The 16,396-nt window shown below is 37.3% G+C and overlaps 1 protein-coding gene across 3 annotated transcripts in view; it reads left to right on the forward strand.

Annotated features, from left to right (window-relative positions):
• Positions 1–16,396, forward strand: part of knl1 (kinetochore scaffold 1) — a 131,448-nt gene that overhangs the window by 83,742 nt on the left and 31,310 nt on the right. For all 3 annotated transcript variants that reach the window (XM_043698239.1, XM_043698237.1, XM_043698238.1), the window contains 5 exons: positions 1,976–2,066; positions 2,435–2,551; positions 8,672–8,759; positions 13,177–13,272; positions 14,248–14,287. In XM_043698239.1, the coding sequence (XP_043554174.1) occupies positions 1,976–2,066; positions 2,435–2,551; positions 8,672–8,759; positions 13,177–13,272; positions 14,248–14,287 (432 nt within the window). The remainder of the gene's footprint in view (positions 1–1,975; positions 2,067–2,434; positions 2,552–8,671; positions 8,760–13,176; positions 13,273–14,247; positions 14,288–16,396) is intronic.

Consider the following 16,396-nt stretch of genomic DNA (forward strand, 5'->3'; position numbering starts at 1 on the left):
TTACAAGGTCTATCAAGTTCCTTTTTTGATTTCCCTCTTTGAGACAAAATAGCCTCAGCCAGTCTGGTCTTTTCTGATAGTTTCAACGCCTCGTATCTGGTGTTTTTCTTGTATATTTTTTATATGCTTTCTTCAATGCTGCTTTACATTTTTAAAGTTATGGAGGTCAGACCTATGCATAGTATTCCCCATTGTGGTCTAATCAGAGGCTCCGTACAAATTTTAAGTGTTTCTCCATTTTTCATTTCTACTGCTGTAGAACTGTAACCCAGTTCTTTGAAATTGTTTATGGCCTTGAAACTTGCATTGCTACTTTATTATTTTGGCTCTTTACCGTTCTAAATTTTGCTGATCCATTTAAAAGCTTGGAAAGAGAACTTTTTCTTATTTTTCCTCGTACCACCACAATTTATGGCTATCACATAATGGGCAAATTGTTTTTACGCTTAGTCCACCTCTGAGTGGTGGAGCCTTTAATAAACTAGTTTTTGTGTATTGCATCCTGCGAACTATATCATTTTTAAAGGATTATTCTACAAGATAAATGTTCTGTTACATTTCTGTCCTGTTGGTCATTGGCTTTAAATAATTCTTATGAATTGAATAATCTTGTTACTTCTCTTGTATACAGAATATTGCATTCAAATGGTCTGTAATTATAAAATGCCACTAGGACTTTTTTTTGGATTACATTGGGTTGATTCAGAGAATAAGGATGTTTATATCCAAAATGAGTGTCAATATTTAATGTGCTTCTGCTTTTATTTTGGTTCGAACTGTGTCTGAATCCTGACTGCGTAGTGGAACGTTTTGCTACCTTTTAATGTGATATAACTGCTTCAAAGCAGCCATTTGGGACATTCCAAAAAAAAACAATTTTACGAAGTTGGGGAGGATTGATGACTGCTGTTGCCCATAAACATGGACTAACCCTAACTTCTGCTACTAGTGTCCTAACTTACACCTATTGCAACTGTGTTCATTCTTGTTAACACCTCAATTTTGGAATTCTCCACCTTGCTTTCAAGTTCCTCATTGACACACTTCTCACTAGTTTTCTAATATCCTTCAACCCTACAATGTTCAGAAATTTCTGTATTCCTATAATTCTGGTGCCTTGCACCTGTCTGGATGTTGGTTGTCCTGCCATCAATATTCCATTGTCTATGTCCTAAGCTCTGGAATTTGCTTCCTAAACATCTGAATATCCATCTCTTTGTTCAAGTTGCTTATTAAAACCAAATTGCTAATTTGTCCAAACATTTTGTTATCTGTCCTTATATCAACTTTGATGACTTGGTGTTAATTTTCTTTTAATAACATTCCTGTGAAACACTTTTTGGGCCATTTTACTACTTTAAATTTGCTATAATATAGGTTGTTTATGGCACACATCTGATGAGTCTGACTTGAGCCATTGTAAACTTACTACTTGTTAGGCACTTGCAGCCAGAAAGAAAAGGAGACTTTCATCCTGTAACTTGAGCTGACTTCTAGTCCAAGATCAAGACATAAAAAATGTTTGATTCCATTTTATATTCTGATTCCCAGATTATTTTCTCTTCTCTGTTATAGACTGAAATGATACAAAGCATAAAATATTACAGAATAGACATGGTTAAATGCCACATGAACACGTATGACTCTTCAACTAGAGCTGTTTCCTTCCCATTCTCTTTCCTGGGAGAACAACTAAAGAATACCCTTATCAAAGCTTACTGGCCTTAAGTTAATTCTACAATACATTCTAACTTTATGTTGAAAGCTTTTTTAAGAATGGATTTGTAAGTTGCAGTTATGCCTAATTTTACCTTTCAGCAAAAAAATCCTGTATGAAAATGTGCACACAGTTTTAAAATGATCAAACTTTAGAAATTAGAGTTTGCATATGAGGACAGGAGACAAAAATCTAGATAATACTAGCATTGAATATTCAATGCCTTTGTAATGTTCTGATTTTCCTTTGTCTTTACAGACTGAAGGATCAGTTGTTAGACCTTGATAAACTTCTGTCAGAGGTGAATCCTTCTCTTTGGAAAGATGTGATGGAAATGACAGAAGAGGAGGTAACAAATTTATCAGTGTTGAAGTTATCTACATGGACCTAAGTTCAGTAATTTATTCTTTCAAAATTAAAGTTTATAATTAATGTTTGGTGCTGAGATTTTTTTTCCTGAAGCATGTTACTTTTATTGATGCTCAATTTCACATCATTGTTGATCATACCTGCAAACTGGACTAAATTGAGATTTATGGCATTCAGATACCTGATTCATTTTAAGATGAATTTGTTGCCATAGCTTTGTTAATTCAGCAATTTGTTTTAAAATGTGCCAACCAGGATTTGATAGGAATAGATTATCTTGAAATCAACAACAACTGCATAATGAATTAAAAGCCTTTACATTACGTTATTGAAAAATGTTCTTTTCAGTTGCGACAGTTTCGTTCTTGCCTGAATGCCAAGAAATCTATTTTTGTGAAAAAAACCAAAGCAATCTGCCATGAACAAAAGGTTGAGCTGTATTCAGCACAGCTGAATATGTTCAAGGTAAGTTTGCTTTATGAATCTACTTCAGCAACATTTAATGGTATGATAATCTGGGTATGCACAGTAAGGTCTGACCCTTGAATAGCTATCCACTTCAAATGCATTATAATTTCAGAGGTTGAGTGTCTTTGGAACTCCATGCGGTGGAGAGCTGTGGGGGCTGTGTCAATCCTTTTGTATATTTAAGGCTGAGATAGGTCGATTCTCAATCAGTCGGGGAAATCGAGGTTTATGTGGAAAATGCAGGAAAGTGGACATGAGTAGTGTCAGATCAGCTGTGCTTGTAATGAATGGTGGAACAGACACAAGGGACTAAATGGCCTATACCTGTTGCTATTTCTTATAGTCTTATGAAGTTTCTGTTGAATAATTAAATTTAGCATCTCTCCTGTCGCAATTTGGGCTTCAAGGCACAGGTTAAGTGGTAGTTTAACCTTCGAAAAAATGTGTCTTCTCAAATAATATAACTTCTGATTTAATATTCAATTTGTAGCTGTTAATTTGTGTATTGAGTATTTTGCTTTGCAGCAATTTGCACATCATGTAATGAATACATTATTCTTTAACCTGTGGGTGTAGTATTTAATGGGAATATGCAAATAAGAAGAATTGTGCCCTTTGTACAACCCTCCAATTCATGCTATGATCTCTTTTTCTTGCTGAATATATTTGGTTCAAGACGCTTTCGATCTTTATTGAGCATATTTAAGAAGATTTGTGCTATTGTTTGGACTAAGGCCCATACAGACGGTTTTACTTGTGGTATTGGAGAGGGTTTAAACCAGGAGGGTGGAAACTTGAGAGAATTCAGATTGGAGAGAAAATAAGGTTGGTTATGGTAAGAAGAAAATTAGCAAACTGAATTGGAAGACAGCAGAAACAAAAGCGGACATCAAATGGAGTGGTTACAAAAAAGGGCAAAATTAAAGGCATGTACGAAGGCATGCAGGCAGTAAACAGATATGATTTAATTGCCCTTGGAGAGATGAGGCTGCAAGGTGACCAAGATTGAGAATTGAATATTCAGAAGCAATAGACAAAAAGGACAAAAGTAGGAGCAGAGCAGTTAATAAGTGAAGTCAAGACCTAAGTGAGAGAAGATCAGCCAAATAGCCTAAAAGTTACTTGTTTATTAGCCATAAAGCTGTAGAGGTAATGTAAGGCACACTATGAATCTGGAAGATAAAAGTCCGTGTAACAAAGACAATTTAGTTATAAAGGGAAACTTCCTACATACATATAGCTTGGCCAAACGTAATTTGCATGAATGCTGTGATAGGGCCATTTTCTGGAATGCATTCAAAATGCATTTCTAAAACATTATACTGAGAAATCAACTAGAGAATGGATTACTTTGGATTTAGTTTTGTGAAATGAGAAAAGATTAGTTAATCTTGTGGAAAAGGAGCCTTCTGGGAAGTGTGGTCATAATAGAATAGAATTTTAGATTAAATATAGAAAGGTTTCTCCTTTCCTTTTTCCGTAAAGTAGATAGACTCATTCTTGAATTTATTTGAAATTAAAAAATCTCCTAGGTTATGAAAACAGTTGTTACAGAGGCACTACTGAATATTTTGTTTTATTATTGGGCAGCAAACATTAGAAATTTTGGCTGCAATATGAGAACCTTGATGCGCTCCTAATTTGGTTGACTATTGAGGCAAATTCTACCCATCCGGTAACATTGAAGGCTTTATTGCGTTCATCTCTCCTTTCTTCAGCCTCTATTTACATGAACAATGTAATTGTTTAATCCTGTCTTAAAATTTGATTTCAATTTAGATGCCACTTTAGCTTTCAGTCATTTTCTACTAAGGTGCAGTTGGCAGCAAATCATATTTAGCGGACAGTGCCTTTTCTGGTTCGGCTGTTAGGAATAAAAACTGTGAAAGATTTATATGTTGATGGCATTTTTGCATCTTTTCAATAATTATTTGATAAGTTTTCACTTTCTAAAAGCCACTTTAGATACCTCCAAGTTCGTAGTTTTGTCCGTAGTTCATTTCAGGTTTTCCCAGCCCTCCTTCATGATTCTGATTTTGACATCTTTCAAGAACCGATTTCTACATTAAAGGAGGCTATTTCCACTATTTATTCAACCAGTCGTAAAGTATGCTCAGATTCTTTTGATTCTATTAAAGCTATCTGGGAGGCAGATTTGGGAGAGGTAATTCAAGGTAATGTGTGGGATGAGATTTTTCAAAGGGTGCACAGATCTTCTATCTATGCAAAACATTGTTTTATTCAGTGCAAGATTCTGCACCACACCCACTACACCAAAGTTCGACTTGCAAACATATTTGAGGAGGTGTCTCTGTCCTATGATCAGTGTCAACAAACCCCAGCAAATTATATGCACATGTTCTGGCTTTGACCTTCTTAAAGTTGCGACTTGACTGATATCTTTGACACCTTAACTAGGGTATCCAGAGAAAATCTTACTCCTAATGCTCTTACCGCTTTGTTTGGGGTGTCATCATCTTTACCTACTTTTCTTCCTCTGCAAAATACATGATAGGATTCACTATCCTATTGGCCAGAAGATTAATATTGCTACAATGGAAATCCCTAATTCCTCCTACTCATACACACTGGGTTAGAGATGTGCTATACTTTTGTATATTAGAAAAGATTAGGTTATCCTTATTTGGCTCCTCTAACAAATTTATAAAAATCTGGAACCTTTTTTCTCATATGTTAAGGGTATTGTCTTTTTAACTTTTCCAGACTGAGGTATCTTCTATTGTGGTGATTTTTTTCTTTTTCTTTTGCTAATGAAGTTATCTTATTGCTGGTCTAATTTATTATGGTTTTGTGCTTTGTATATGTTTATATTAGGGTCATTTGTCATTTTTTTTCTTTGTATTTTCGGGGAGGTATGTGCTGTGGGTCAGGGTTTTGTTCACAATTACTTTTGCTTGTGTTTGCACCTTCTTCTGCTGTCACTTTATTTGGAGTAAAGTCAATAAAATTATTTTTAAAAATGAAAATGTGCAATCAAAACGACCAGTATACCTTGGTAATTTCCTTTGTTTAAATTCTCAAAGGGCATGTTTACTGTGGTAGATTGGAAATTTATACATTTGTTACTGTTGATTCTACCCATCCGGTAACATAGAAGGCTTTATTGCGCTCAACTCTCCTTTCCTCAACATGAGGCACAAAAACCCAGTGGGGCAAGTGATCCAAACGTAGCTACCAAAATGTTAATGTTAAGTCCAAAAGAAGTCATAAGCCGTAGGATTGGTGGTGTTTTAAATTGTAGTAAATGGGGATCAAGAAATTGATGATGGAAGGACATTAGGGCATGCAAACCAGAAAAAGGTATAAAAAAAAGGATTGTAAAAGCTTCTGCAGATACTTTAAATGAAACCTATTAGCAAAGACAGTTTACAGGCAGGGACATTGGGGAATATGGAAATGGAAGAGAAACTAAGTAAACATATTGCACCTATCTTTTTGAAGGAAGATGCAAAAAAGCCATAGCAATGCTATAGTATTCAGGGAGTAGCAAGAATAATGAACTGAAGAAAATTAGTATCCGTAAGAAGTAGTATTGACACAGCTAGGTGGGAATGAGAGTTGTAAGAAAGGTATGAGGCAATTTTAGAGGGGTTTAGTGAGTGGATTAGAACATGATGAAGAAAATATAGTGTGGAAAATGGAAATAGACTATTTCTCAAATGGTTAGAAATTGAGAAGTGTTAATGTCCAAAGGAATTTTGGTGTCCTTGTTCATAGATCACTGAAGCTAACATGCAGGTGCAGCAAGCAGTTAGAAAGGCAAGTGGTAAATTGGCCTTTAGTAATTATGTAGAACTTTCATGAAACAACAACTAGAGTGTTGTTTTCCATTTTGGTTTCCATATATAGGGAAGGACACAACAAAGGTTCACTGGGCTAGTTCGTGGGATGGTAGGATTCAAGTTCAAGTATAGAAATCACTCTTAAAAGCTAGTGGATTGGACCAAAAATTACACAAGTTAATGAAATGTTGGCTCCTATCAAAAACGATCAGAGTTCAAAATGGTAGTAATTGTATTACATTATGCTGAACTCTTGGTGTGACTTCAGCACTGCAATCAGTTCAATGAATTGCACCTCACTAAGAATATATTAATCTTTTTGAGTGAATACAGTGCACATTTGTCATATTAATACCAGGACTAAAACGATTAAGTTACATGAACAGGTTGCATTGTGTAATCTTAAATTCATTTGGATATAGAAGCGTTAGAATGATTTCAAAGGAGTTGGTTGATTAGATAGAAACTGTTTTCTCTCTTGGGAAAATCAGTAAAAAGGACCTCGACCATTGAGGACTAATGTCAATAAACAGTTCTTAAAATTATTTTGACTAAGCCTTAATAGCTTTTTTTTAAGATTCTGGATTTCCAATACTGTATGAACTAACATGGATGGACCTTTGTTAGATAAAATATGTTAAGCAACAAAGGAACCAAAGAAACCTGAGTTGGGAACATAGATGAACCACAATCTAATTGTGAATAATGGAGCAAGCTTGAAGGGCTGTGAGGCCTGCTACTATTCCTATAGTCATCTACTGAAGGGCTTTTGCCTGAAACGTTGATTTTACTGTTCCTCGGATGCTGCCGGAACTGCTGTGCTTTTCTAGCACCACTGTAAACTCTGGTTTCCAGCATCTGCAGTCATTGTTTTTATCTACTTATAGTCAGATCCTGGATTAAATTCCCCAATTAAGGGTATTGTCTTTTTAACTTTTCCAGACAGGCTTCACCAAACTGTTAAACTCCTGGATGAGGAAGGATGAACTGGCTCTCTTTTAATCACCCACAATCTCAGTTGGTTTCATTGATGTTCATTTGAAAAGGATCTCTTCCATTGTGAATACTTTTCACATTCTTAAAAAGGAACCTATGTAGCCTCACTTGAATTAACAAAACAGTATGTTTGTTTGTCTTGGGTTTAGTGATTAGTAACACAACACACAGACACACATAAGAGAGGAGTCCAAAAAGATATTAGATATACTGATCAGGCTCTGAAATATTCATGAAAAGCTAGATAGCCATTGTAGTGGAGTTTACGAGTGGCGTTGACTGTGGTATTTGAACAATCCATTTAATGATCCTTGGACTCTTAACTGATCAGTGAAACTCATTCTTGTATTTATTTGATTGTTTGAATTTCAGCATTCAAGGTGAGAGTCATATTGTTCTCCTTTTCCTTTTTGCCTGGCACCCAGCTAGCCAGCTAACTTGCACTCTGAGCAAAAGACTGTCTTTACCTGCAACACAGTTGTGACTATGAGAGTTTTTTTGAAATTGACCTTCACAGCACATTAACTCACACTGAGGCTAATGCACCTGAGAATGTACAGTGCCACTAGTACACTTCAGTAAAGTTGAAACTGATTCTTATTTTCGTTAACCCTTGTCTTTGTATGTCCTTTAAAAGAAAAACAACATAATATGCCTGGAACTTAGAATATGATCCACTGGGATCATTGACTCCTCATTATCATATGTTGATGTTTCTGTTTGAATTTTCTTTTGCTCTTAAAGCTGTCAGGTCTCATCAGTCCCACACAACTTTTTCCAGCCAGTCACTGAATTTGCACATCAGTAATTTTGTCACAGTAGCAGTCCTTGTTTTTTAAGAAAAAGAATGTTGGGATTAAGGACTAAAAACATCAGTATTTTTAGGGTTCCGACCAATTACTGTAACAACTGGGGTGAACAGATTAATTCATTCCCTGTCATTCCTTGCTCTCCACTTGAGCACAACATAATTTATTTGTGTTTTACTTCATAGCTTGTACTTTTTATAATACACCAAGGTCTTCAAATTACATCACAGAAGATAACTGAAACATTTAACTCACACGAAGGCTGCTGTACCTGAGAATGTTCAGTGCCACTAGTACACACAAGTAAAGTTGAAACTGATTTTTATTTTTCGTTAGCCCTTGTCCTTCTATGTCCTCTAAAATAAAATAAAACCAAACATGCCTGGAATTTAGAATTTACTGGAATTTATTCTTCTCCACCAATTCAAACAAAGCCTTTCTACTTAAAATGGTTATGTGCTACATCTCCAATCTCTGACACATTTAAATCCTTTCCCTCTTTAATTTAGGAACAGCGTCAACAGAGAAATGAATATGAGGCTTATTTGGATGATATGTTACACAAGATGGATGATTGCCTTGCATCATTAGATCTTGGTAAGTAAATATGGACTTGTGTAGCTGAATTTTCTTTTCTTCAATTCCTTCCTCCTCCCCTTCCACTGCAGCAGTAAAAATTGTTCTGTATGTTATCTAAAATGATGATTTAGTCGATAGTTTCTGGCAATTAGTGGAGAGATAATTCTGTTGTGGCCTGCAAACCTTTGTCAAATGGTACAGCAGATCAATATCCATATCTTTGGGCAGTGTGTCAGTTGGTGTAGTGTATAATTTAGCGTAAATCTTTTTCATATGGCAATGGTAGGGTGTGGTATTATTTGAAATATCATCTTTCAAGTAACTTGTTTAATGACGATCCAATGTACTTTAATGTCGGATGTAAATAACCTCTGAGCACTATTTAAAATATTATTACTTGTTGACTTGGCAACATTTTTATTTACTGCGCCGTTAGGAGCCTTACCACAATGCAATATGCTAGATGCATATGTCCAAGTTTGAGAATAACTAAAGCCTGTTTCCTAACACAGCCTATCCCATTGAAGTAGAGGTTAATATTCCATTAGCTTTTTTAGTTTAGTTTTTCTGTCTGTGCACTGACCTAATTGATTTTTGCACATGGGTACCTTGCATCTCTATTGTCTCTTGCAAATTAGAAAATAGTTTGGACTTTCTGGATGCAAAATGGATGACCTTATGCTTTGTCACATGTACCTCCATGCCAGTCTTGCCCATTCAATCTTGTAACCTTTTTGAGGATATGCAACTTTCTGTACCTTAGTTATTTGTTATCTGAAAATTTGGAGAAAAATGTTATTCTTTCATGCTAGTGCATACTATGTGGTAGAAAGCTCTGTTTCCAGGACAGATTGGTAGTGAACTGTCTGTTTGCCATAGCCCACCAATCGATGAACACTCCCTTCATCCAGACCTATCTCCAAATTGCAAATCCATGACTGTTGCTTTCAATTACAATTTAATTTTTGTTGATCTGTTTCGCTGGCTCTTAAGAAATGCCTGTGAAAGATCATCTCAAGCCTGCTTCACATTCAGCAAATTCATAGTTAACCATCAACCTTCATGTCTTTTTCCCACACTGTATCCATATCTTTGTCATTGATATTTAGTAATCTGTCAATTTCTAAACCAACACGTTCACTAAGTTTCCACAGATCTCTGGGGTAGAAAATTCTAAAGATCCATAAATGCCTGAGTTTAAAAAAAGAACTCATTGTCTCTGACTTTTGTGGCTTCCACTTTATTTTGACATTTGTGTCTTCTAGTTCTAGACTCCCCAACCAAAGAAAACATATATTTCACTTGCATCTAACCTGTCTATCCCCTTTCAGTATGTTGGAGGTTTTAATGCAACGGCTTCTCATTCTTCATAACTCTGAGAATACAGGCCAAGTTTGCCCAATTTCTTTTCATAGCACAGTCTTGCCATCCGATTAGGTTGACCTAGTCTACATGCAGATTGAAGCCATCCGTGATTTCTTTGTTATCAATACCACATACTTCTCCAGTCTCCTGATTTAATACAAGGCCCATACTATATACACTGTTTGCTAGCCGATAAACAATGCCTACTAATGTTTGCTCCTTGCTGTTTCTCAATTCCACACAAACATATTCCACACTTTGTTATTCCATTTCTGAAATCTTTTATGACTAATATGATCTCATTTCACCTCCGTCTCCTTTTTTGCCTGTGCTATATAAATGCCCAATATCCTTGAATATTCAGCTCCTAGTCTTCATTGCTGTGTAGATTTGTTTCTGAAATGGCAATTAAACCATATACATTTACCTCTTTTGTGCCTTCAAGTCTTCCAACTTGTTGCAAATTCTGTATGCATTCAGGTAGACCGCCCTTAACCTTTGCCTTTTTGACATTATTCTGTAAGCCGACACCATCGTCTGAACTCCTCGAATGTTATACCGGACGGACTAGGTAGGCCATCTTCGTTTGTTGCTAAATATTCGTAGAAGCTCAAGCGTCAAGCAGATGATCAGTCTCGACATATCCCAAGCAAAGGACTGGTATCTCTAGATTCCGAGAAACCTCATTAGAGGTTCAGCTCCAGTTATTTTCTTTTTACTCCCATGACAAATCTACAATGTATTGGCTCAGAACTCCCAGTCAGTTCCTGTGTTTGTGTTTGCACACTTTCTCAATCCATGCTTTCTCTCTAGTGCTGCCTTCTTATTTTTGAACCGGACAGTCACATCTACCACCTCTGTCACTTGGTCTTTTCCTGAAAATTAAATCATTTCCAAAGCAATTTGTCATTGCCTGTTAACTTTGGCTCGATGTAAACTGTCCAACCATATTTACTGGCATATTGCTACAACTCAAAAACTATCTTTTTGTGCCTTTTTATACATGCATTCTCTGCATTCCTAAGGCTACATCTAATTTGCCCCCTCTGTAACTGGATCCTCCAACTCCTGACCCATAGACTGCAATCAGTAAGATTATGTGACAACATCTCCACCATAATCCTCAACACTAGTGCCCCGCAAGGTTGTGTACTCAATGCCCTACTATACTCCTTATACACTCACGACTGTGTGGCTTAATTCCACCTCAACTCTGTTTACAAGTTTGCTGACACCACCATTGTAGGCAGATCTCAAACAATGATGAGACAAAGTAAGGGAAAGAAATTGAGTGATTGGCGGCATGGTGTAAAAATGACAACCTCTCCATCAACATCATCAAAACAAAGGAGCTGGTCATTGACATCAGGAAGCAGAATGGAGGGCATGCCCCTGTCTACATCAATGGTACTGAGGTGGAGATGTTTAAAGCGTAAAGTTCCTGGTAGTGCTGATCACCAATAATCTGTCCTGGTCCAACCATTTGACACGATAGTCAAGAAAGCACAATAACACCTCAACTTCCTCTGGAGATTGAGAAAATCTGGCATTTCCACAAGGACTCTTGCCAATTTTTATCAATACACCATAGAAAACATCCTATCTGGATTCAACACAGTGTAGTATGGTACGTGCTCTTCCCAGTACCCAAAATAATCCAAGACCCTTCCCACCACGGTTTTGCACTCTCCCACCCTTTTCCATTGGGCAGAAAATAATGAAGTTTGAAAACGCATACAAGCAGATGAAGAACAGATTCTTCCCCGCTGTTATCAGACTTTGAATGGACCTCCCAAATGTTCATTCTGATCTCTTTCTGCACCTTCTCTGTAGCTGTAATGTTTATTCTGCACTGTTTTGCTACTCTGATGCACTTTATGTGGTAAGATCTGCCAGTATTATTCGCAAAACACTTTTTTTTTTCACTGTTTCAATGCATGTGTCAACAACAAGTCAAACTCAAACTCTCGTTCTCCTTCGTTTCATATGCCAATCTTCTTTCTTTTACCAGTTTTAGTTCCTTCCAATTTGAGTTAACCCTCAGATTTTCATCCCCTGACACGGTAGTTCAGACTCTCTCAAATAAACTTTCTGTGAGAATATTAATCTTGCTTTTATCCAACTTTAACTGCCCAGCTTGTTCACATCCCAATGCCTCAGAAAATATACGCCCTTCCTTCCACACTAATTCTCCAGCAATATGTTCAACTGACCAATCTTCCTCTTCCTGTACTCACTGCCCATGGTACTGGGAATAATCTTGAGATTACTGCTTTTCAGGTTCTCATTTTCAATTTTCTTCCTAACTCCCTGAAATCTGCTTTCACGATCCTCTTCCTATCATGTTTGTACTACTGGAAGATGCCCTCTAGCTGTTCACACTCTCTCCTCCCGAATGATATTCTGCTGCCATCCCAGGTATCTTTGACATTTACTGTTGCAGACAAGGTCTATTTGATCTCGTGACTATGGAATCCTCTATCTCTATTGCTCTTCCACTCTGATTCCTCCCTCCTTGTACAAAAGAATCACCATGGTGCCAGAGAGTTGGGTCTGACTGCAGATTCCTGCAAAATCATAACCCTTATCAGTGTCCAAAATTGAATATCAATCATCAGCCAAGGTACTTGAGTGACTTCTGCACCACCTACCTGGTTCTCTTGTATTAACTCAATCAAATGTGACCTACTCTACACACACCCACATTAACATTTGGTATTATAGTTGTTCAAGTGCTTTGTCCCATTAATAGATTTCAGTAAGTTTCCCATAGCTTGTGTTTAACTGAGAAGACTAGAGTTTTGTGTTTTCCATCATTCCTTAAAATAGTAGTGATGTTGAGATTTTCCAATCCAAAATCACATATCTCAAATCTAGAAAGCTTTGGAAAATTATAATTAACATATACAAAAATGTGAGAAAATTCCACTAATATCCTGGATTGGAAATGCTCATTTCATACACATTTGTTTATCGTATGTCTCATTGTATTTGCAGTTATCTAACCTTCATATATTAAATTCCTTAATTTATTTTTCTTGAAAATTAATGTGTTTTCTCTCGAATGTAGCAAATTTAGATCATCTGGGTGAGAGCAGTGCCGATGTCATTGACAATGATGATAGTATTACACAGCTGGAGCAAACTGTGCATGACAGACATGAGGGTAAGCAATTGGATAGCAAAATAAGTAGGCATGAGGAAAAAATCTTATTGGTTATAGAAATCATATTTGTGTAGGTGGTTCAGATTTTGATATTTGAAAATTGACATTTAAAACTGAAGCATGTCATGGATGCAAATTATAGTCAGTTCTGACAAGTTTAAGCAAATCCTCTAGCATGTGTGCTTTGCCACTTGAACACTATTATTTTAGGAAACAACTCTGATATCAAACCATTTGGCTAAATTTCTATTTTTAATTCGAAAGCTAAGATTTGAAAAAAAAAATTATGCTGAGTATGGAAATATAAGGTCCGCTTTAATTTGACTTCTCTCTGTTTCTCCCTCTTGGTCACTTTGTTTGTGTCTCATTTTCCTACCTATACGTTTGAAGTATTTTCTTTGGGGAGTAGCTGGAAAGCTACATTCTGTGACATCTAATTTTTTGGGGGGGGTATGAATGAACTTAAAACTGATTGGATTTAAGTCTTCACAGTTGAAATAATTCCACAAGAAAATTTGCTGCTTCATAGAGCAAAATATCTCCTCTCATTGCACTAATTTGGAACTCAGGTACTGGAAAGAAATGTAAAGTGACTTGGAGAGATGCTTTTCAGGTTATGTTGAAAGGAGTCATGTTGCTGTGCTATAGGGGGAGCTATACATGGCCGTTGTATTGTTTTAGCTTTTCATCTGTTTGATGCTGATAAGTAACTAAAAAAGGATTGTTCACAAGCACTGAAGATCTTCACATTGAAGATACAAAATTTCCTTTAGTCCTTAATGTGTGAATGAATGGCTTATTCTTACTTAGCTCCTTGAAATACCAGTTTATGTTCTGGTGCATGATGCAGCTCAATAATAGTAGTAATAATTTGGGTTTGACAACCAAAGAATAAAAATGTGTAAAATTGGCAGATAATTTAAATGTTATATTTTTCAATACTGCTCTAAATAACTCAGCTCATTTTCTGTACAGAGCTGAAGAAACTTCAAGCAGAATACTGTGAAGTGGAAAGGTATGTTTTATACCATTGTGTTTGTTAATGTGTTTTTTTTCCCAGCTATTTTACTATAGTTCAGCTTTCAGGATTGGATCTGTATTTCTCAATGATTCTGTCATTTGAATGTTTGTTTAAAAACAAATATATAGAGTCATAGAATCATAGAGACGTACAGCACGGAAACAGACCCTTCGGTCCAACTCATCCATGCCAACCAGCTATCTTAACCTAACCTAGTCCCATTTGCTAGCACTTGGCCCATATCCCTCTAAACCCTTCGAATTCATATACCCATCCAATGCCTTTAAATGCTGTAATTGTATCAGCCTCCACCACTTTCTCTGGCAGCTCATTCCATACACTCACCACCTTCTGCATGAAAATGTTGCCCCGTAGGCCCCTTTTATATCTTTCCCTTCTTGCCCTAAACTTGTGCCCGCTAGTTCTGGACACCCCCACGCCAGGGAAAAGACAATATCTATTTAGAGTCATAGAGACGAACAGCATGGAAACAGACCCTCCAGTCCAACCCGTCCATGCCGACCAGATATCCCAACCCAATCTAGTCCCACCTGCCAGCACCCCATATTCCTCCAAACCCTTCCTATTCATATACCCATCCAAATGCCTCTTAAATGTTGCAATTGTTCCAGCCTCCACCACTTCCTCTGGCAGTTCATTCCATACACGAAGCACTTTCTGCGTGAAAAAGTTGCCCGTTGGGTCTCTTTTATATCTTTCCCCACCCACCCTAAACCTATGCCCTCTAACTCTAGACTCCCCGACCCCAGGGAAAAGACTTTTGCCTATTTACCCTATCCTCATAATTTTGTAAACCTCTATAAGGTTACCCCTCAGCCTCCGACACTCCATGATCTTATAAACCTCAATAAGCTCATCCCTCAGCCTCTGATGCTCCAGGGTAAACAACCCCAGCCTATTCAGCCTCTCTCTATAGCTGAAGCCCTCCTACCCTAACAACATGCTTGTAAATCTTTTCTGAACCCTTTCAAGTTTTACAACATCCTTCCAATTGAAAGGAGACCAGAATTGCATGCAATATTACAAAGTGGCCTAACCAATGCCCTGACCAATAAAGGAGAGCATACCAAATGTCGCCTTCACTATCCTATCTACTTGCGACTCTACTTTCAAGGAACTATGAATCTGCACTCCAAGGTCTCTTTGTTCAGCAACACTCCCTCGGACCTTACCATTAAATGTATAAGTCCTGCTAAGGTTTGCTTTCCCAAAATGCAGTACATCTCATTTATATAAATTAAATTTCATCTGCCATTCCTCAGTCCATTGGCCCACCTGATCAAGATCCCTTTGTACTCTGAGGTAACCTTCTTTACTGTCCACTACACCCAATTTTGGTGTCATCTGCAAAGTTACTAACTATACCTCCTATGTTCACCTCCAAACCATTTATATATAAATGACGAAAAGCAGTGGACCCAGCACCAATCCTTGTGGAACACCATTGGTCACAGGCCTCCAGTCTGCAAAGCAACCCTCCACTACCACCTTCGAGCTACAAGCCTTTTCTGCATCCAAATAGCTGGTTCTCCATGTATTCCATTAGATCTGACCTCGCTAACCAGTCTCCCATGTCGAACGCCTTACTGAAGTCCATATGAGTTGCGTCTTTCGCTCTGTCCTCACCAATCCTCTTTGTTACTTCTTTAAAAAACTCAATCATGTTCGGGAGACATGATTTCCCAAGGACAAAACCATGCTGACTATCCCTACTCAGCCCTTGCCTTTCCAAATACATGGGAATCCTGTCCCTCAGGATTCCCTCCACCAACTTGCCCACCACTGATGTCAGGCTCACCAGTCTATAGTTCCTTGGCTTTTCTTTACCACCGTTCTTGAATAGTTGCACCACGATAGCCAACCTGCAGTCTTCCAGCACTTCACCTGTGATTATCATTGATACAAATAATCAAGGGACCCAGCAATCACTTCTGTAGCTTCCCACAGAGTTCTTGGGTACACCTGATCAGGTCCTGGGGCTTTATCCACTTTTATGCATTCCAAGTCATCCAGCACCTGTAATATGGGCATTGTTCAAGATGTCATCATCTATTTCCCCACAAGCTATATTTTCCACGTTCT

The sequence above is a fragment of the Chiloscyllium plagiosum genome, chromosome 10 (genome assembly GCF_004010195.1).
Source record: "Chiloscyllium plagiosum isolate BGI_BamShark_2017 chromosome 10, ASM401019v2, whole genome shotgun sequence".
Lineage (NCBI taxonomy): Eukaryota > Metazoa > Chordata > Chondrichthyes > Orectolobiformes > Hemiscylliidae > Chiloscyllium > Chiloscyllium plagiosum.